This window comes from Podarcis gaigeae, assembly GCF_964106915.1.
Source record: "Podarcis gaigeae genome assembly, chromosome: 10".
Classification (NCBI taxonomy): domain Eukaryota; kingdom Metazoa; phylum Chordata; class Lepidosauria; order Squamata; family Lacertidae; genus Podarcis; species Podarcis gaigeae.
In genome coordinates this window covers 54,259,609-54,281,206 of record NC_139686.1, presented here as the reverse complement: position 1 = coordinate 54,281,206, position 21,598 = coordinate 54,259,609, and the positions used below count along the sequence as shown (strand labels likewise).

At 42.6% G+C, this 21,598-nt stretch overlaps 1 protein-coding gene across 2 annotated transcripts in view; it reads left to right on the top strand.

Annotated features, from left to right (window-relative positions):
* CTTNBP2 (cortactin binding protein 2) overlaps positions 1-21,598 on the top strand; it is a 120,116-nt gene that overhangs the window by 61,611 nt on the left and 36,907 nt on the right. For both annotated transcript variants that reach the window (XM_083698909.1, XM_083698910.1), the window contains exons 5-9: positions 340-543; positions 3,986-4,085; positions 8,938-9,088; positions 14,891-15,145; positions 18,618-18,735. In XM_083698909.1, coding sequence (XP_083555035.1) covers positions 340-543; positions 3,986-4,085; positions 8,938-9,088; positions 14,891-15,145; positions 18,618-18,735 — 828 coding nt within the window. The remainder of the gene's footprint in view (positions 1-339; positions 544-3,985; positions 4,086-8,937; positions 9,089-14,890; positions 15,146-18,617; positions 18,736-21,598) is intronic.

The following is a 21,598-nucleotide window of genomic DNA, read 5'->3' as shown; positions in this document are numbered from 1 at the left end:
TAAACCAAAATAACTTGAGCTAGCTTTTCAACTAAAACATAATCTTTTTTTAAAACCAAAACCCAAAATCTAGGCAATGGCACTGTACCAAAAGTGGATGGAGTGTTTCCTTGAGCTTACCTAAATAATAAATTGTTTCAGTTAGCATGTGTGTGATTTGAAGCTATCTTTGGATCCAGGATTTATTTATTTTTTAAAAAGTTTTGCTAATTTTTTTTATATGTGCTGAAACAGCAGTATCTGTTTTCATTTGTAGAACTTTTGAAATAGCTTTCAAAGTGTGCAGCTTTAACTTCTTCATGTGTGTTCTCTCTAATTGATGTTGCTTTTAACTCGCAGGCTGGTCTCCCTCCCTAACCCCTTTATTAATGAGTGGTGGTCCTGTCCCCCTGGGTGGCAGGCCCACCCTTCTTCACCAAGCTGCTGCCCAGGGAAATGTAACTTTATTGTCAATGCTGCTTAATGAAGAAGGTCTGGACATTAATGACTCCTGTGAAGATGGCTATTCTGCCTTGTATTCTGCTGCTATGAATGGACATACAGGTATGGATTTTGTCCGTGCCCTGACTTTACTATCCGCTGTGTTTATATGTGCTTTTCTAGTTCAGGGGAGGAATTCCACAGTGCCCTAAGGTGATTGTTCCACCAGGGCAAGCATTTTGGCTTCCCAGAGAGAACAATCTTCTCTCTCCTTTCTCTAGGTAAAGGTAAAGGGACCCCTGACCATTAGGTCCAGTCGTGACCGACTCTGGGGTTGCGGCACTAATCTCGCTTTGTTGGCCGAGGGAGCCAGCGTACAGCTTCCGGGTCACGTGGCCAGCATGACTAAGCCGCTTCTGGTGAAACCAGAGCAACACACGGAAACGCCGTTTACTTTCCCACCAGAGTGGTACCTATTTATCTACTTGCACTTTGACGTGCTTTTGAACTGCTAGGTTGGCAGGAGCAGGGACCGAGCATGGGGATTCGAACCACCAACCTTCTGATCGGCAAGCCCTAGGCTCAGTGGTTTAACCCACAGCACCACCCGCGTCCCCTCCTTTCTCTAGGCTTCTAACAACCCCCTGAGCCCATTTTTGGGAGTGTGGGAAGATAGGAGGAAGTCCTTGTTGCACAACCAGAAGTCCTCATACAGGACTTCCACTGATAGGACTCATTAATTGAATCCCACCGTGCATACTTAACAGTGACATCCTAAACATGGCTATGGAGAAGCAAGTCCCCTTGATTTCAGTGGGGTTTATTCCCACGAGGGCAGGATTGCCTAAGGTTGCAGCACTAGACACCAGGGGTGAGGAAACTGGTCAGGTCAGTGGGCCTACCTCTTGGCCAAATTTTGGGCAGGTGGGCGGTTAATCGCCTGGTGCCACCGTGACATCAGGTGATGATTGTCAGGATTTCAAAGCAGTATCACACACATATAATGTCAGGTGTGGAGCAGGTGGATTTGCTTGGGGGGAAATGGCTGGACCTAATGGTCAGGGGTCCCTTTACCTTTTTATAGGATTCCATACCCTCCAACATTTCTCTGATGAAAATAGGGACATCCTTTTCCATAACAATAAATAATAATTTTATTATTTATACCCTACCCATCTGACTAGGTTACCCCGGCAGCTCTGGGCAGCTTCTAACATATATAAACATAATAAAACATAAAACGTTTTTTTTAAAAAATCCCTATACAGGGCTGCCTTTAGATGTCTTTTGAAGGTTGTATAGATACGTATCTCCTTGGCTTGGGAGGTCACATAACTCCACACCCTCCAACATTTCTCTGATGAAAATCGGGGTATCCTGCCATACCCTTCAACATTTCTCCACTGAAAATAGGGCCGTCGTAAGGAAAACCGTGACATTCCGTGATCAAATCAGAAACCAGGACAGCTTCTGTAGATCCAGGACTGTCCCTGGAAAATAGGGGCACTTGGAGAATTTGGGATTCCACTGTTATTGGCGGCATGCCCTTGATCTTTCATTCTGAAATTATATGGAGAAAACAGTATTAACATCAAAGTATTGCTGAGACATTTCAACACAGTTTAAGCAAATGGAAAGCTTTTATGGTCAAATATTTTTTATCACTCCTGGTGAATATTCAAGACTTGTATATTTTGGAAGGAAGGCAAAACAGTCCACTGAGAAACTGGTACAATTTGGACGGAAACTTGATGGCTGTGTTTCTTCTGCCTAAACAAATAATGAAATCGATCACAGGGGAAACACACAATGAGGTAGAAAAGCTGGGAGTTTTCAGTAGGCTGTCATAACAATTCGGATTTGTTTTCAGAATGAGGAAATGCATCAGTACCAAGTTCGATATTTTATTTATGACATCAAAGAGGAGTGGTTGCATAGAAATCCAGGTTCTGCTCTGTGATTGGCCGTTAAAGTTCACTGAGTGACCTTTGGCCAGCTGTTGTCCCTCTGCTTAGCAAAGTTGTTGGAAAGCTGAACTGTTGCTCTGTATTCCAGAGAGAAATGGCAGGATCAAACCACGAACCAGTGCAGATCCTGAACAACTTGATCTTGCAGCCCTAAGATTAGTTCCTGGTGTGAGACATTAATATTTCTGTATAGTCACAGGGGAGCAATACACCCCTCACATAAGCTCCAGTGTGGTGTAGTGGTTAAGAGCGATAGACTCGCAATCTGGGGAACTGGGTTCACTTCCCCGCTCCTCCACATGCAGCTGCTGGGTGACCTTGGGCCAGTCACGCTTCTTTGAAGACTCTTAGCCCCACTCACCTCACAGAGTGTTTGTTGTGGGGGAGGAAGGGAAAGGAGAATGTTAGCCGCTTTGAGACTCCTTTGGGTAGTGATAAAGCGGGATATCAAATCCAAATCCAAACTCCAAATTCTGGGGTCTGGTTTCAGCCCTTCTACACTCGCCTCCTTCCCCTGTAGACATAGATGTGTCTACACTTGGGTCAGGATGGGACACTTACAGCCTCAGAATCCTATAAGCACTTCATCAGATTTGAGCAAGAGGTAGCAGAGAAAGCGGCTGGGGTGTAGGTACAGTAAGGAAGGCAGTGGTTGCAAGGGAAACTTGGAGGTACATAAGAAGAATCCTTTTGGATTAGACCAACATTTCAGTTGCCAGTTTCCCAGTGTGGCCAGTCACAAGTCTCCCAAAAGCTAGACATGAAGGTAGTAGACCTCTCCCATCGATTCTTCTTGGCAAATGACATTCTGCCTCCGAATGGGGAGCGTGAATGTAGCCATCATGACTTGTAGCAATAGACATCTCCTCTGTGGATTTTTCTTACCCACGTACTAAGTCATCTTAAGCTAGCGGCCATCACCAAATCTTGTGACAGCAAAATCCAAAGTTGGGAAATTTCCAGTGTATTCTAAAGCATTACAAGGCTCAGAAAGGTTTTTCTTTGCGTATTGGCTCCCTGTTTGTGGAGTGTTCTCCCCAGGGAAGTTCACCTGGTGCCTTCATTATATATTTTTAGGTGAAAACGTTTCTTTTCAACCAGGCCTTGGGCTGAATAATATTCTGGGGCCTTTTAAATGTGTCTGTGGGAAGAGGGGGTTATTGTTTTGCTGTTTTGTTTTAATTTTTTACTTGCTTTTATCCTGTATTTTATTCTGTGAACCGCCCTGAGATCTTATGAAGAAGGGTGTTATATAAATCTAATAAATAAAATAAAAATAAAAAAGAACTTGGTGAATGGTAAGACTTTGTTAATTTGCTCTCTCTCTATATGAGAGATAAGTTTGCCTTGCCCAGGTGTCCTAGTAACCTGGCATCACAATACAGAATATTGCCTTTGGTAGATAAGAACATACGGAGACCCATCTAGTCCAGAACTCTGTTTCAATAGTTGGACAACCAGATATCCACAGGAACTTTTATGGTTACATACTGTAGATGTGTGGTTTCTGAGGAATGCTCTCTGGTTTTCAAACCCTTATCTCTCCCCACCACTTCCCTCTTATATATCAATATGCCTTTGTGTTTTCCAACTCCTAGATTGTGTAAGATTGCTGCTGACTTCAGAAGCTCAAGTTGATCCTGTTGATAAAAATGGCTTTACACCCTTGTGTTCAGCAGTTGCTCAGGGACATTGCAAGTAAGTAACGTGGCAATTATGTGTTTCTCCAGACACAGAATTCCTTGTAATCTTTTAAGTATTGGGGTGCACAAGCTGCGAGAGAAAAATGTACTCAATTAAAGACTTATTCCTGCCTATAATCCTCAGTTGTAATATTATTATGAGATTTTCTGTTAGAAGTAGAGATGTTTGGAGATTTTTTAAAAAGCTCTCTAGTTTCCATGATTTTATTACAATAAAGCCATGCTCCAAAAACGATTTCGCTTTCATACTTCTGTGGAAGCACATGCTGCAAGCATTTTAAGTTACATAATTGTATTTTTATGTTGTAAACCTTCCTGTGGTCTTTAGATGAAAGGCAGCCTATAAATTTAATAAATAATAGTGTTATTTCAAATGGGAAAAATGGGTCTTGCCTTCTAAAAATGCATCTCTTAACGGGAGCTCTGGACGGATTTATGGTCAAGCTTTTACTGAAAGCCTTATCAGCCATTTCTTTGAGCACAAAAATTAAATGAAAAGCATGTGCTGGCAGCTGATGGGGAAATTGCGTTCATTGATATTTTGCCTTTGATCCTTCAAAAAGTGGTCTGCCTACAGAAAAAGCCCCCTCAGTTGGGGTATAATATGTCAAAGAGCAAGGATGTTTCATTTAACGCAGTGCCTGAGGAAACGGAATAAAGGCACACTTTTGTAGGACTTTGATGGTAACTGACTGAAGCAATACATTACAAATTTGAAAAGCTGCTTTCTTGTGAGAAATATCTGTGTACTATATTTAACCATGGAAGGATATAATTTGGGGGGGGGGGTGTCGGTTGGGATTGGTTGGTAAGGTGAGGAAGTTGAAGTTATCCGCAAATCAGATTTAAAAAACGTCAGTTCCTCACTGTTATCAAGGTGTGAGAAACTGTATAAATAGTCCCAGAAATAGGAGTAGTGTAGTATTGTGAGCTAGATTCTCTAAGTTGAGCCTCTCAGAGCTTTCACACTTATAATTGAAAAAGGGGTAACAGACCTTCCTTTAACAGTCTGCTTAAAGAGTTTTGCTGAATTCCTGTTTCCTCCTCCTCCTCCTCCTCCTCCTCCTCCTCTGCAAACTAGTGATCTGATATCCTCCCCCTCACCAAAAAAAATAAAATAAAACTTAGAGGCTTACTACTCTTACTCGAAAGTAAGTCTCATTAGTTAGCTCTAAGAAAACATGCTGAAATTCGTAGCCTTTCGGCATTTTATTCTGGGTTTAGTGCCATTTCCTATCCTGGGAGCTTACACGCAAGACCCTCCTCTATATAATAAAATAGTTTGTGTGCATTGGGTGGGTTACTTTGGCCTACAAGAAAGATCATGTGAATGCCAAATCATGTAGTCATTATTGGGCATACCCATGTCTGACATGAATATCCTTCCCACATTACAATTTCTGTGATAAGAGAATGTTGAGGAGGCTTGTGGTTTGTTAATTGCATCAATTGCATGCAAATAAGCATGGACCTGGAGTCCATGGGGTTACAAAGAGTCGAACACGACTAAACAACAAATGCAAATAAGCTGATACTAATTTTTATGTGTTCCGTTTGTACTACCGGAGCGAAGGCTCTGAGCAGTAAGAATGTGGGATAGTATAATGGGACAAGTATGCATGTTGTTGTGAGAGCAGCAAGTGTCTTTCAAGATATGCCTTTCTTAGCTGCTGAATACTTTACATTTCTTGATAAATGAAACCATTTCACTATTCTATGAAAGATTGTAGAAAAACAGAGCTGATATCAGCTCTTTTCAGGTAATCTTGTATCCATCCATCCTCTCTGGACTTGAATAGGATTAATTCTAATAGTGCTGCAGAGATCCATATTTTACTGATGATTTGATTGTGTCTATTCAATCTTATGGATGGTATCTCCTGCAAATTTTGCTGTTCAGTTTTCCTAGGGTTGCCAACAAGTAAAAACCAGGGTACCCCGAAAGTTGTTGAGCTTTTGTTTAACAAAATCACAATTTTGCGATTGTCCTATGATCTAGGACAAAGTGCCGTTTTTCGTAAATTCCCCCTGGATGTCAGTTCCAGCTTTCAGATTCAGACATATGGCAGCCCTATTTTTCCTTGGCACCCTAGCAGATACTGTTGCCGCCCCAGAAATCTGGCATTTAAATGACTGAGATGCTATTTATATTGGCTAGAACTCCACATAGTTCAGACAGGTGTGGTGCAGGTTTTCCTGTGGGGCTGTCAATCAGACTGATTCCTGACCTGAGGCAACCCTGTTATTCCAGTTACAGATAACATCCTTTCAGTGGAAAGTGTCACTTCTGCCATCTCGTCTGGCGGCTTGTCAGATTTTGCCCCAGAGTTCAGCACTCAGTTGAGAGGAGACTTGGAATTGATCTCAACTTCCTGCCATTTGGAGAGCAATGTGCTCTCTTGTGACCATAAACTTGTACCTATAACCCCTGCTCATTTACATACATTTTAATTCTTTCTGCAGCTTTTGCTATCATCTCTCCATTTCCTTTTAATCTCAGACAGCCCTGTCCTTATTTCCTCCTGCTCTCCCTCCCACCAGTCTGAAGGATCCTTGTGCTTCTGTTCCTTAAATGTTTTGATGCTTCTCATTTTTCCTCCTATTTATCAGTCCCTCTTAATTTTTCTAACACTTTGCCTCTTGTTTTCCTCCTCTCCTTGCCTAAATCTTTTCTTACCATACCTCTCTTGTTGCATATCTGTTCTGCTTGTCCTGACACCCCAGTTTTGGGCACCCCAGTATTGCAAATGCCTAGTTCTTCCCCCTGCCCTCAGTCTTTATCAAAAAATGAGGTCTTAAAAAGGAATAAGATGCATTCTACATATACAGGTAACTCGCAACATATGTACTTTTAACTTACGCAATTTCAGCTTTAAGTGCTTTACCTACTAGCCAGCTGAAATCACACAAACTAAACACACGCAAGGCGGGGAGCTTAAAAGCTCTTTCTGCACCAGGTTTCCCTGCTGCAGAAAGAGTGCTTAAGCTCTCTGCTTTGTGAAGGCAAGTCCTGCTCAGCACACCACCTTCAGAAAGGTAGGGATGCTCACACAAGGACAGTACCAGGATTGTTTTGACTATACACAATTTCAGCTTTGTGTGCAATCTCCAGAACATAACCCCTGTGAATTACCTGTACAATGGTACCTCGGGTTACATACGCTTCAGGTTACATACACTCCGCTAACCTAAAAATAGTACCTCAGGTTAAGAACTTTGCTTCAGGATGAGAACAGAAATCGTGCTCCGGCAGCATAGCGGCAATGGGAGGCCCCATTAGCTAAAGTGGTGCTTCAGGTTAAGAACAGTTTCAGGTTAAGAACGGACCTCCGGAACGAATTAAGTACTTAACCCGAGGTACCACTGTATATTGTACTGCAGTGAAGCCGTTTAGATTTAAGGAGATTGCTGGCTACCAGAATGAACAGTGCCAAATGTGCTGTTCTTAAACAAAGGTTTCTAATTACCTGAAGTATAAAATTCAATAAAATGTTTTCCTAGAATACAGAAGGAGCAAAGGCAGGAGTGGATGCATTTATTATATAGGTAATCTGAATTCTATCCGGCTGTGACCAGTTCAAGGTCAGAAGATGAGGGAGTTGGGTTGCAACCAAAACCAGGTGTTGGCTAGTGTGAGTGGAATTTCCATTGGGAAGACATGATTTTGACCCTGTAACCTGTGCTTTTATTGCTTTGATCATCAGGTGCTTGTACCAAAAGCTTTTAACATGCCACACATCCCAACTATACAGTGTTCATGGAAGAAGCTGCCATGTTGAACCCTGTCACACGCGGACTTGCACACTTCACAGACTCTTGAACACACATGGCCACTGTCTCAAAGGCCTTCCTGTTTAGCCAGGCCTCATGGCATCTCTTTGGAAATCCAGTTCTCAATTTGATATCTGGAGTTTGTGCTTCTGTTACTTGCTGAGACTGGGAGCATTTAGCTCTCCTCAGTAAAATATTTGAGGGGGCCGGGCTCCCACAAAGTTATGGGCATTCCCATTCAAATGGTGTGTGTGCAATTCATCATATGATTGATTATGCGGGGCAGAGCTTACCTGCTCCACCACAATATTTTATTGGCACCCCTGCTTCCTGCCCTTGAATTTTCCTGACATTGGTACAAGTGACTGCCTTGCCCATATGCAGCTGCCCAAGATTTACAATTGGCATCCCTGATCCACTCAGAGAGTTATTAGATGGATGAATACTAGTGTCAGGTATAGTGGTCACTTATCTGTGGAATTCCCTTTGCAGAGAAATATGCATAGATGCTTCTCTGTTGGCCTTTAGAAGAGACCTTATTTTATTTTTATCAACAAAAAATGCAGCCTGGTTTTACAGCACTGTGGTCCATTCTACTGCTGCTAATTTAACATTGTTGTTTCCTGTTTTTATTGTTTTAATTGCTTGTAATCCTAACATGTGCTAATTGCTTGGAAGAATGAACACCCTAAAAAGGCAGGATTTCATGAATTCTATTTAAATAAATAAAACAAATAAATAATGCCATATTAATAAGCTAAGGAGACATGTGTGAACACAAATTGACCAGTTTGCTTGTTATAATTCAAATATTCTGCAACATATTCCTCAAACTTCATTAGCTGAAGTCTCCACAAATAACTGGATGAGAGAATTTGCCTATTTTCAGTATCCAGGCACCGATTTTGGATTTAATATGTGTCCCTGATCATAATGGTTTTAAGGCAATTACCTTTGTTGATGCAGTATAATCGAATCTATGTTTGGAGAAGGTATTGTAGCTGAATGGCATTTTAAAGGTCATGTCTTTTCCAGGTCTGGTATTCTTCTAACATGTCCAATGCTTCTGTCCCTAGATGTGCAGAATTATTAATCATGTATCATGCTGACATTAATCACGCTGCTGAAAAGGGAGAGACACCTCTCTACTTGGCCTGTAGAAACGGAAATAATGAATGTGTCAAACTCTTGTTGGAAGCTGCAGCAGACAGAAGTGCAGAAACCTGTGTAAGTCTTAAAAGCCCATTTTTCAAAGTCAACATTTCAAGAAGAGCAGGAGTGAGCTGCTTCAGAATGGTTTCGGTTGAGGCATACATTAATAACCCTAACGGCTGCATTGCTGTGTGTCAAAATGGCTTCTGTTGAGGCATTTGTTCATAATCTTAACTGCTGTAGTGCATGAAATCCTTTGGAATTAATGGAAGGTTTCACATTTATATGGTTGTGTGCCATTGTAAAATGCCTTCAACAGCATTCAATTATTTATTTCCCCATAAGGTTTCTGAAATAATTATCTTTCCTGTCATCCTGCCTCACAGACTTGAAATTTGAAGCAGTTGTTACTCACATCCTGCTCCTATAAGCTCTTGTTTTCCATGATGTCAACTTCAATAGAGATTTTTCTTGTCTCTGATTCAAAAGCCTGGACACCTTGCTTAGGAGAAGATTGCTTTTGTTCTTCTTGCAGAGGAAACAGTCTACAAAGGGAGGGTAAAAAGATTGAGGATTCTTTTGGGTTTTTTTAAAAAAGGAACTTCTGAGAGAGTAATAGATCAGACTAAATAAGGAAGATTCTTATTCTATCTTTGAAATTAACATACAAGAAATGAGTATTAAGAAACTGACATCTCACTGTTGTTTGGACTTTGGAAGATGCAGAAATATGTTAAAAATATAGGAGCAGAAATATTTTGTTCCTAATAACAAAGAAGCAGATAAATCATCCCAATTTATTACCACCCGCCATTCCTATATCCATATATCAAATTACGTTTCCTGCTAAGGACTCATTCATATGTTTTTAAAGTAACTATTCCAGTGCATGAATATTACAAAGCAGTGGTTTTTAAACACTGTATTGTTAGGGTGTTTGTTGCACAACTCCTACAAATTTTGCTGGAGAGTTCAGGATGTACTCTTGGTTCATATTGTCCTTACCTATCATCCCCTGAAAACTAGGCAGATATCTTAAAACATGTCCAGTACTATTTATGTGCTTCTGGGGGAGTGGTGGACGTGTTGGCAGCATTTGGACGTAAGAGTTCCTTTTGGTGTATTTTGACAGGAAAAAATCTAGCCTCCCCCATTGCCTCTTCTCCTCTAGTGCAGCCACAAAAAGGAGATTGGGAGCCTTCACTTCCAGTTTGGATTAACCACAGTTTAGCAATATAAACCTTAAACTGTTGCGAATCTTACCTATGGTTTATTGAAAGAAGCCAGCTTTGTAAACAACAGTTTGCAGGACTCTGATGAAATGGCAAGCTGTGATTAATCAAAACAGAAGCACAAACTTCTGGTTTGCTACAGAGGAGGCTGGGGCGTGGGGGCACACAAGCTTGGGGTGTATCATGTGGCCTCTATCTCCCAAGAAGTTAGTCTACCATTATCCTTATTCTATCAAGGAACATTTGCTAAGTTTCCCGTAAGACAGTTTGAAATTCAAAGTTCTAGGCACGTAAATTACTCTTGTTGCTGCTGATGTGACAACTTACTATGCTTGTTCAAATTATATTGAATGTATTTTCAATCTTTTATTGGAAGCAGCCCAGAGTGGCTGGAGAAACCCAGCCAGATGGGCAGGGTATAAATTTATTATTATTATTATTATTATTATTATTATTATTATTAGCCCATGACATTCAATGGAACATACTATATTCATATTATATGTAAAATTTGGGGTAATATTTCCAATGTGTCTCTCAGTACTGACTGAGTACTCTCAGTACTGTCCAGTGTTAGGTCCGGATGGATTGTTGCTCTGTCACTATAAGTATCTTCGTCTATTGAGTGAAGAGGGATTCGGGTGGTGCTGTGGGTTAAACCACAGAGCCTAGGACTTGCTGATCAGAAGGTTGGCGGTTCGAATCCCTGCGATGGGGTGAGCTCCCATTGCTTGGTCCCTGCTCCTGCCAACCTAGCAGTTCGAAAGCACGTCAAAGTGCAAGTAGATAAATAGGTACCACTCCGGCGGGGAAGGTAAACGGTGTTTCCATGCGCTGCTCTGGTTCGCCAGAAGCGGCTTAGTCATGCTGGCCACATGACCAGGAAGCTGTACACCTGCTCCCTCGGCCAATAAAGCGAGATGAGCGCCGCAACCCCAGAGTCGGCCACGACTGGACCTAATGGTCAGGGGTCCCTTGACATTTACCTATATTGAGTGAAGCATTTGTTTCCACTCAGAGACGTGGTAGAAGATCACAACAGAAATCAGAGAGAGAAATAGAAATGTGAAATGGAACAGAAGCAGAACAGGTTCTGTATTAAAGGCATCGTGGCTTCTGATTCAATTGCATAAGGCTGAAGATCTCTGGTTTGTAAATGCAGCTTTTATGAGAGTCCTTGTTAATTTTGTGAACGATTTCATCCAGAAATGGTTCAGAAACCTATCTATCACAAATTGTGCCATTTAATAAGCAAAGGTCCCTAGACATGCCTTGCTTAACAAGATAGATTTGGTCGGTTTGGTAATGATCTGTGGAACAGGTGGTTCAAAGATGTTTATACATGCCAACCTTAGGGCTGCCTTCAGAGCGCACTTTATTCTGTTTCCTCACCTGATATTTTTAGGCTTTATGTGATCTTTCACATGTCGTAACAGCCACTGCTGGAAAATTAGTGGAATCTCGTGGACGTTTAGCTCTCATATGTTAATTGCTTCCAGAGAAAAGTCTGTTTGCAATCACAGTAATCTAGAAAATCACAGAAGTTTTGCATTTCCCCAGTATTCATAGATCTCACCACTGCTGCTCACATGATGAAATTTGGGGCAGTATCCCAGCATACAGTTCTTTCCTGTTGTTTTCATGGGAAAGAAAAGTTCACATGTGCATAAGGTGGCAGGGGGTTGCGGTTTCAGGATGACAGTGCAAAAGGATGCAGGATGCAGTGCAAAAGGAACATTAGATACTGGGAGAGAAGCGCTAACATTATAACAAGGAAAACTAATGCAATAATCCCCATGTCTGAAGTCCCATGTGGTCCTCTGTGTCCATTCCTACATCTGTGCGATCCTAGGTGGGCTACAAAAGTTGGTCTTTTTCATATACAGTGGTACCTTGGGTTACATACGCTTCAGGTTACAGACTTAACCTGAAGCACCGCTTTAGCTAATGGGGCCTCCTGCTGCCACTGCGCCGCCAGAGCACAATTTCTGTTCTGATCCTGAAGCAAAGTTCTTAACCCGAGGTACTATTTCTGGGTTAGCGGAGTCTGTAACCTGAAGCGCATGTAACCTGAAGCGCATGTAACCCGAGGTACCACGGTAATTGTGTTTCATTTTATACGTATGAGGATCTTTGCAACACTTCTGACACTGCAGTCCTGTGCGTGTTTTCCTGTTCATGTTTGTTTCAGTTGAACAACGGGTAGGAATACTCTGAGTAAGCATGTGTGGGATTATACTCTTGAGTTTGCTGCCTAGGGAATTTGACTGACGTATGTTACAGGGGTTAAGTCATCCGTGTTAAATTAATGTCATAATTTCAATCTGTGTCCAAGTTAAATTGATTGTGGGTCGGTAGTTCATTTCTCGAACCATGGATCAATAAGTTCTAAGCTGCAGGCCTTGGAAGGCGATCTGTTTAGAAGCAATGCCTCAGAAATAGCTCTCCGAAATCTCTGATCCAAGCAGATGTAATGCAGTTGATAACACCCCAGCTGCCCTCTCTCTAAATAGTCCAGTTCCACTCTTCTCTTTCAGACTGCTGATTTCTTAACTGGTGTGTGGCCCCTGCTCACGACCCCCTGTCAGATCCTTGCTTTGCTTTATGTGAAATCGCCTGTGACGCGACACTTATTTACACAAAATATACGTCTTGCCAGAATGCAGACCAATTTCCACAGACAGGATTTCATGGCCATATGCCAGGGCTACTCCTGCCATTAGAAAGAGGGAAGCTTCCGCCTCAGGCAGTTGATTCTGGCTGTCATGTAAGGACAGCATACTGCTCGTTATTTAATTTATTATTATTGATTTTTTTTTTTTACTGCCAGAGGGTGGGAGAGGCTTTTGCAGAGTTCTCTGCCACAGATGCCAAAATACATTGACAAGCCTTAAGTACTATGCACCATGGTTTGGTGGGGGTGAGGTGTCTGCACAGGGTTCGCAACCCGCATTGTTCTAGGTGCATTTTGTGACAGGGAATTTCATTAGCGCCAGCAGTTTCTGAGCTCTGGGCGCAGTGCTGCGCCTAAGATTTCAGATTAAAACTGCAGAGTGGAAGGAAAGGGGAACCTTTTTCTGCCTCCCCACTTCCAGCTGCTCTCCGAAGACTGGAGAAGAGACCCTCTGAAGAATATTAGGGGAATAGGCAGGGGAAGGACTAGACCATGTGCAAAATGAACATAATATTTTAGCTGCAGTTCATTCATTTTCAACTTTGTATTTTTTTTGTTTTGTTTTTTTTAAAGCGCTAGACATTCTATTGTTGCGCCCATAACCTAGGTTTAAGGTGCCATTTAGCTCCTAGCTTTCATATCTCAGTTTTGAACACTGTTTCTTCACCATTTGGTCCCCTGTAAAATTTCTTGGGCTAGCCTTGCTGTAAAGCAGGGGTCAGCAAACTTTTCCAGCCATGGGTCGGTCCACACTCCCTTGGGAGGGAAATGAACCAATTCCTATGCCCCACAAATAACCCAGAGATGCATTTTAAATAAAAGCACACATTCTACTCATGTAAAAACATGCTGATTCCCAGACCGTCTGCGGGCCAGATTCAGAAGGCGATTGGGTTGGATCCGGCCCCCGGGCCTTAGGTTGTAAAGGATGGCAGAGAGGAATGAGAGTGATGTGTTTTCCTTTCATTAAAGTTTGGTCAAATGGGGCAGTGAGCAATTGAACCCATTACTACTTACTTTTGTTTGAAACCAAGACCCAGAAGGCCATGAGGAGTTGGTCTGAAAGAGTATAGATGTAGATGTAGATGTAGATGTAGATATAGATATATATATATATATTTACTACTTTCTTCTGTGTTTAGAATTGGGTTCCCTAAAAGCAGGGAAATGCATTAGCAAAATGATATCCTCACTGACCTAAGTAGGGGTTGGGGAGAGAACTAGTACTATATATACTTTCTTTAAAAATAAGGAATATTGGAAGTAAGGCACCTGCTTACAATTTGTTTTGCAGTTAAATGAAGCGGGGGGGGGGGGACTGTATAGTGAGCTCAAATGTAATGATAACTTAGAGGGGGAAATAATAATAAGAAAAAGATACAAGTTTGGATGTTGGTGATTCCAAATAAATACATCAAAAGAAATTAAAGACTGAAAATGCTTTTGCAGAGCAGCTGTGCTCGCTTTGTTATGCTAATGTAGGAAAGACTTAATACCGCACAGAGCTAAAGAGGTGTGCTTATACAAAACTGTACAGATTTGCTAAGAAAGGGATAAGACATCTGAGAAAACTCCAATAACAGTTACATCAGCCTTCTCTGTCAGGGTCTTTTTATGTTTTGGTATCATACTGCTAAAAGCATCCTTTGGAAAGGATTGACCCCACTTCTTTCGCCCCCCATTTGTGAACCCTCTCAGTCTAGAAGCAGGAACATCCACCAGCACTGTTCAGAGGAAGAGCTGAAGTACTTTACACCCCTTTTTTCATTATGTACCAGTACATACAGTTGTCTGAGGATATAACAGATGGGCTGCCTTTGTCAAAACATTTACAGCCAGACACTATTGACTGCTTCAGATAGTTAGCAGACAGCAGGTTTTACAAAACACATAAATTTCGTAAATATCCATTCGGCAGGCTGAAGTTGTTTCTGAGCTCTCTCCCCCCCGCCCCGTTTTTTGTTTCTGCAGGATGGCTGGACACCTTTTCATGCTGCTGTTGATGCTGATAATGTTGACTGCCTAAGATTTCTTATGTACTATGGAAAGCCGGAAGATGGAAACTTTGTGAATGGAGCAGATGCTAATTCGTGCCTCTTTGACTTGGAGTGTGGGGTTGACAGCTGTAACCGTAAAGCAAAGCCTGTTGTTTCTGCAGATCTCATCAACCACGCTGACAAAGACGGCTGGACTGCAGCCCACATAGCAGCGTCAAAAGGCTTTAAGGTCAGTCAGTCTGCCTAATAGATTGTTAAGTGCAACGTGGTATCAAGATTAAGTCACTGTTCCACTGGCTGTGTGTGCGCAACTGATACAGTCAAGACTGTGTTTTTCACATTCGTCAAGGAGTTTATAAAACAATGAGGAAAGGGCTGATAAAGCTTTTTTTTTTAATAGACTGCATAGCAGGTGAGGAAGATAGATGTTCCTAGAATACGAGCACTGGAAATATTAATAGACAATAAACTGAAAACAGTTGAGATCATTCCATTAGACTGTTTGCCAAAAGTTTCAGGACAAGCACATAGAAGTTCTTTTTTCTTACAGTACACGATTAACATATGAAAGTCATTGTCACAGGAGATGGTTATGGCCCACGAGAATTGACCCGGACCAGATGTTCTCATTGAGGCCATTGTAAAACTACACTCTCATGGTTGGCTCCATTTGTTGCATTGTTACTAGTGCCAGATTAAACCCTGTGGAGGCCCCTGGGCAGTTGAAATCTCAGGGGGTGGTGGTCACAAATTACCTCCAATACTTTTTTGTAAATTTCTCTCAGGATCAGATCAATATTATTTAGATCCGTTGCTGCAGGGTGTCATGCTTTGGGGAATCTGATCCCTCCCACGGTGGCAGCCAAGAATCAGAGAAACGATTAAAATTCTTACCAAGCGAATTATTCAGTAATTCACAGAGAGCGACAAGCAATGCAGCCTTCCCTAAATAATGGCATAACTCCAAGTAAAGTCCCACCCCCTGCATCTCCCCTATTCTATGTCACCCCTGCATCGGTTAATCTGAGCTCTTCCGCTGAGCTCTCTGTTTTACTACCCTCAATGAACGCGTGGTCCTGGGGGGCGGGGTAAGGAATGCTTTCCAAAGACACTGAGTCTGTCAGCTGTCTCTCCCCTGGTGCTGCTTCTTCTTGCTGTTCCTCTTCCAGTATTTCCCAGCTTCTGCCCTCCGCAGCCTCTGAACTGTGCCCTTCTGCAAACCACTGTTCTAAATCTATACTGTTCTTCTGTTCTCAGAAAGGTTCAGGAGAAGGGGGCAATCCCCACCATTCCTCCTCTGTCTAGCCCTTGACATTGGGCCCCTGAAAGGTGTGGGGTCCATAGGCCAGTGCCTCCTCTGTTTATTTGGTAATCTGGCACTGATCGGTACAGATTTTCTACATCATGTGAGAACCTTCATGTCAAGATGTCTCCTCCATTAGGGTTGATGGCAGTCAGTGCTATTTTTCTAGACAAGATGTGCCGGAACTCACCATGAGTGCCTCCCTCGTTATCGTAGAATGGTAGTGGTGCCTACCTGAGAGGTGCCGGAACTGAGTTCCAGTGAGTTCCCACCCAAAAAAAGGGCCTGTGGTGGCAGTGGTGAGGGCAGTAACCATCTCAGATTGTGAAACCTATGCTGCAAAGGTAACATATGGATTGGACCTTGGGTGATTTTGGAAAAGTTTACACAAACCCAAGGAAGATAACAACAACTTTATGGAAGATATATCAATGGCTATTGATAGCTCTTAACCATAAGAAGCAAAAATGTGACACACACACACTCAGAATGTCTGGGTCTCAGATGCTGGGATTAAAATAATGGGATTATTACCACCGCAATGCCTTGGTGCTTAACTTCACATGCCTATCAGGAGAACGTTCTTAGGTGAACGCTGTTGGAAACAAAATGCTAGATTATCTTGACCTTTGAATATGATTTACAGTAGCTGATTTAGCATTGTTTTTAGCTGTCCACTACAGCTGGCATCACATGATATCCTTGAGGGGAAAGACACCTGATAACAGAAGCCGATTTTGCAGATTGTACAGTTTGCAGCAGATGGCACAGTTCTTGTGGCCAGTGGGAAGCTTCTAGCTATGCTTTAAATTAATAAATTTAGATCAGATTTATAACCATGAACTGGCTTCCATTAAGTGGCTAATTCAGTTATAGGCACTCAGCACTTGGAAAGGAGAAACATGCGTAGGGAACCCCATCATTCTCACTTAGGAGGCAGCCACATAGAGCTGGGGGAATCTTTTTCAGCCTGAGTGCCACATCCCCTTCTTGAGAACCTTCCAGGAGCCACATGCCTGTGATGGGCAAGGCAGAAGCTGAAGTGGGCAAAGCAATAGGCTCATTTCTTCACATGGCTCTCTATCCTCCCTCCAGGTGAGCAAGAAGCTTTATAAGAATTCAACGGCACATTCTGGCCAGGCAAAAACATTCTAGGAAGGGTGCACAGCAGGGCAAGTGAGGGTGTGGCTGAGGAGGGTGACTTCCATAGTACCAAAACATCATGATTCTGGGTGCATTAGCCATTTCAGCCATGCCCCGTCAGAAGATTACAGTTGCAAGGCACGAATTTTATAAGGGCAAGGCAGTCCCTTAGGCTACCCGGTTTACCTTTAAATGCTCGACTTGAGCTGCATCCAGGAGCATTTTAGCAGCCGGTACAAGCTCCCTCAGCAGATGTTTTATATGATGTTGATGGGATACCTCCGCCATTTTGCACCAGTTGCAGCTTCCAGGTGAAACTCAGTGGAAGCCTGGTATAGAGCATATTGCAGTAATCCAGTCTTGAGGTGGCCAATGCCAATAGTAGCCAAGCTCTCTTGGGCCAGGAAAAGCCTAAGCTATCTTCTCAACTGAAGCTGGTAAAAGGCATTCCTAGCCACCGAGACCACCTGCACCTCCAGACACAAAACACCCCCACACTTCATACTTGCTCCTCCAGAGGGAGTGCAATCCTATCCAGAGCAGCTAACTATATCCCGGACATGTGAACCATTCACCCAGAGAGTCTCTGTCCAGTCAGCATTTAAACTCAGTTTATCGGCCCTCATCCAGCCCACCACTGGTCCAGAGTTTCCACAGCCACTCCCAATTCAGGTTTACATATTCAGACTAGGAAAACATTAAATGTGGGGATCTCGTGGTCAAAGTTCTCCCTGTCAGAAAACCAAACCACTTAATAGATAATTTCTCAGTGTTTGGAAGTATGTATTTTAAGGGCTGAGGGACGCAGGTGGCGCTGTGGGTTAAAGCCTCAGCGCCTAGGACTTGCCGATCGAAAGGTCGGCGGTTCGAATCCCTGCGGCGGGGTGCGCTCCTGCTGCTCGGTCCCAGCGCCTGCCAACCTAGCAGTTCGAAAGCACCTCCGGGTGCAAGTAGATAAATAGGGACCCCTTACCAGCGGGAAGGTAAACGGCGTTTCCGTGTGCGGCTCTGGCTCGCCAGAGCAGCGATGTCACGCTGGCCACGTGACCCGGAAGTGTCTCCGGACAGCGCTGGCCCCTGGCCTCTTAAGTGAGATGGGCGCACAACCCCAGAGTCTGGCAAGACTGGCCCGTACGGGCAGGGGTACCTTTACCTTTTACCTATTTTAAGGGCTGAAATGAGGACATTATAAAAGCTGGATTCAGGTAATAACTCAAGCTAATTCCTTGAAAGCTTCCTGCTCTTATCTTCCCAGAGTTGCCTAGAAGTCTTGTGTAGCCACGGGGAACTAGAGGCTGAGAGGGAAGATAAATGCAACCAAACCCTGCACGATGTTGCCACCGATGACTGCAAGCAGCTTCTAGAGAATCTGAGTGAGTAACAGCAAAGTCATGAATATGTGGAAATTTCTGGAAAAGCGGCAGATTCTGTGCATTGCCGAAAAGCCCATTGCTGTAAATTGCATATTGTTGCGTAGTTGTATGTTGTTGATTCTCAGGTATGTATGTGACAGAGAGATGTAACCATGGCAGAATATCAATATACTGCCATGGAGATTATGTCTGAATTGGAGACTGCTCCTAAACAGACAGGCAAAATGGAGTCTGCCTTTGTAAACGGGAGCTAAAATTCCCTACTGCATGTTTTGGCAGTCACCACATGTCTCTTTTGATTGGGTCCCGCATAATGCAGAAGGAATCTGCCTTGTCAAACTTTTACAGTATTACCTTTGCACCACTTTTAGGCAAATATAGTGCAGGCTGACATTTTTTATTGTTGCTGTTATTGCTATTATTTACCACTTTTGACCATTCTCTACATTTGGTACAGCATGCCGCTGTTATGTCCATTCAATCGTGTGTCACCATTAAATCCCATTGGCTTGAGAGTGAGCGGTCACATAAAACACCTTTATTATTTCATTTGTCATATATTCAGAAGCAGTTCACCAGGTGGACGTGCACCTTTGGGGAAGTGCAAAGGTGGTGGGGATGTTGGCTTGGTGGAACGCACCAGCAGAGCCAAGCCACCTGCCATATCTATTTCATTGCTAAAATGACCCCATGGGATTCTCCAGCACAGAGTTAACAGCAGCACGTAGTCCTTTGCGCAAGGCCTCCCACTGAGATCACACTGAAGCTGGAATCCAAAGTAAACTTTTCCACTGAACTGGATTGCTAGGGCAATTCTGCCTGGTGTCTTCCATTCAGTTTGTAATGCTAACACTTAACTTTTTTAAAAAAAATATGCTATTTATCAGTTTTCTTACTTAACAAATGCACACAAGAAATTAACAAAAATGAAAAAATAATAACAAAAAAACCATCCATCCATCCATACGTTCTTACAAAAGAACTTATGCCACCATGTTCTTAATTCCCAATTCCTTATCTTCCCCATTAGACTTCAGTTTTCCTTAAAGTGGGTCTGTCTTATTATCTGTTTAATAAACTGCTTCTTTAATCATTTCGCCATTTCTTCTGTTATCTGAATACTATACTTATAATCCATATTGTGGTTTGCAAAAATTGATCAAAGCATATCCAGGTTTTAACTTGAGGGCACTGTTTGTTTGTTTGTTTTTAAAAAAAATATTATTTATAAATTTCCCACTCCTTTTTGAACTTTCGGTTTGGCTGTCTCCTAATTGCCTCCATCATTTTGCCAGTTCGAGATATTCAGATAATTTATCCTGCCATTCCTCTTGTGTTGGTACTAATTCTGCTTTCCAATTTTTGGCAATTAACATTCTTGCTTCTGTTGCAGCGTATCATTCTTAAAACTTAACTGTGAGCATGTGACATCTCTCTGGAAAAGGCAGGCACTTCTCCCTCCACCAGGGGGCTCCCTTATGTTGAAAGCGAAAGCCCATTATGTATATAGCAGTCCTGCTTTGGTCCTTGTCAGCTGTGTGGTTTGGCAGTGCACCAGAGAGAATTTCTTTGCCATATTTATGCTGTGGAGATTGGATATGCTGAGGCAGCTTATCTGGAGCCCTAAATTAGCACCTATGTGGATATCTCCCCGGGGTTGGATCTCACATGGAACTTTAAATGGAAGTGTTAATAGAGTTGTACCCCTTTAACATCAATTGAGGAGCATGGAAGTAGATTGTTTTCCGCCACTGAAGCAGGAAGAAGAATGGATTTTGCAACACAGGGACCTGTGCTGGAGAAGACTGTGCTTAAGAGAGCTTTCTTTCTGATATGTTTCCACCTTCCTGTCTCAAACCGTAGGCATTTGGCATCCCATCCCGCTTCATAGCACAGCAAGATTTGGAAAACAAAGTAGTAATACTGTATTACCGTTAGAGGTGGGAGTCAATTTCCCCATTTGTTCCTTTGTTTTTGTTTCTGCCACTTTTGTATTGGTTTTTGCCACTATTTATTTATTTATTTATACCACACCCATCTGGCTGGGGTTTCCCCAGCCACTCTGGGCAGCTTTCAACAAAAGGTTAAAAATACATTAAAACATCAGTCATTAAAAACTTCCTTAAAGAGGGCCACCTTCAGATGCCTTCTAAAAGGCAGATAGTTGTTTATTTCCTTGACATCTGATGGGAGGGCGTTCCACAGGGCGGGCACCACTACCAAGAAGGCCCTCTGCCTGGTTCCCTGTAACCTCACTTCTCGCAGGGAGGGAACCGCCAGAAGGCCCTCGGAGCTGGACCTCAGTGTCTGGGCTGAACGATGGGGGTGGAGACGCTCCTTCAGGTATACTGGGTCGAGGCTGTTTAGGGCTTTAAAGGTCAGCGCCAACAGTTTGAATTGTGTTCAGAAATGTTCTGGAAGCCAATGTAGGTCTTTCAACACTGGTGTTATGTAGTCTTGGCAGCCGCTCCCAGTCACCAGTCTAGCTGCCACATTCTGGATTAGTTTCCTGGCCAGCATAGTAAGAAGTAACAAAACAAAAAAAAGCCATTATTTTATTTGACATAGTAACTCTGAAATGAAGGAAACAAATTTTAAAGCTTGCCTTCTGGTTCCATGTAAAAATAACTTTTGCAATTGTTATGCAACTTATAGTATACCTTTAGTTATTCTGTAGCAACCATGAAAACATACTTCTTCCTGTGTGGTCCCAATTAGAAAACAACATTTTTTAAAACATCTGCACTTCAGTCTCTTGAGTACAGTTCACAGGAGACCCTTCAGATTTCAGTATGGAAAAGAGATTTCAGCACTGTTTGGAGAACACAAAGTTCAGTAGTGTGCAAAAGCCTACTCTTGGAAT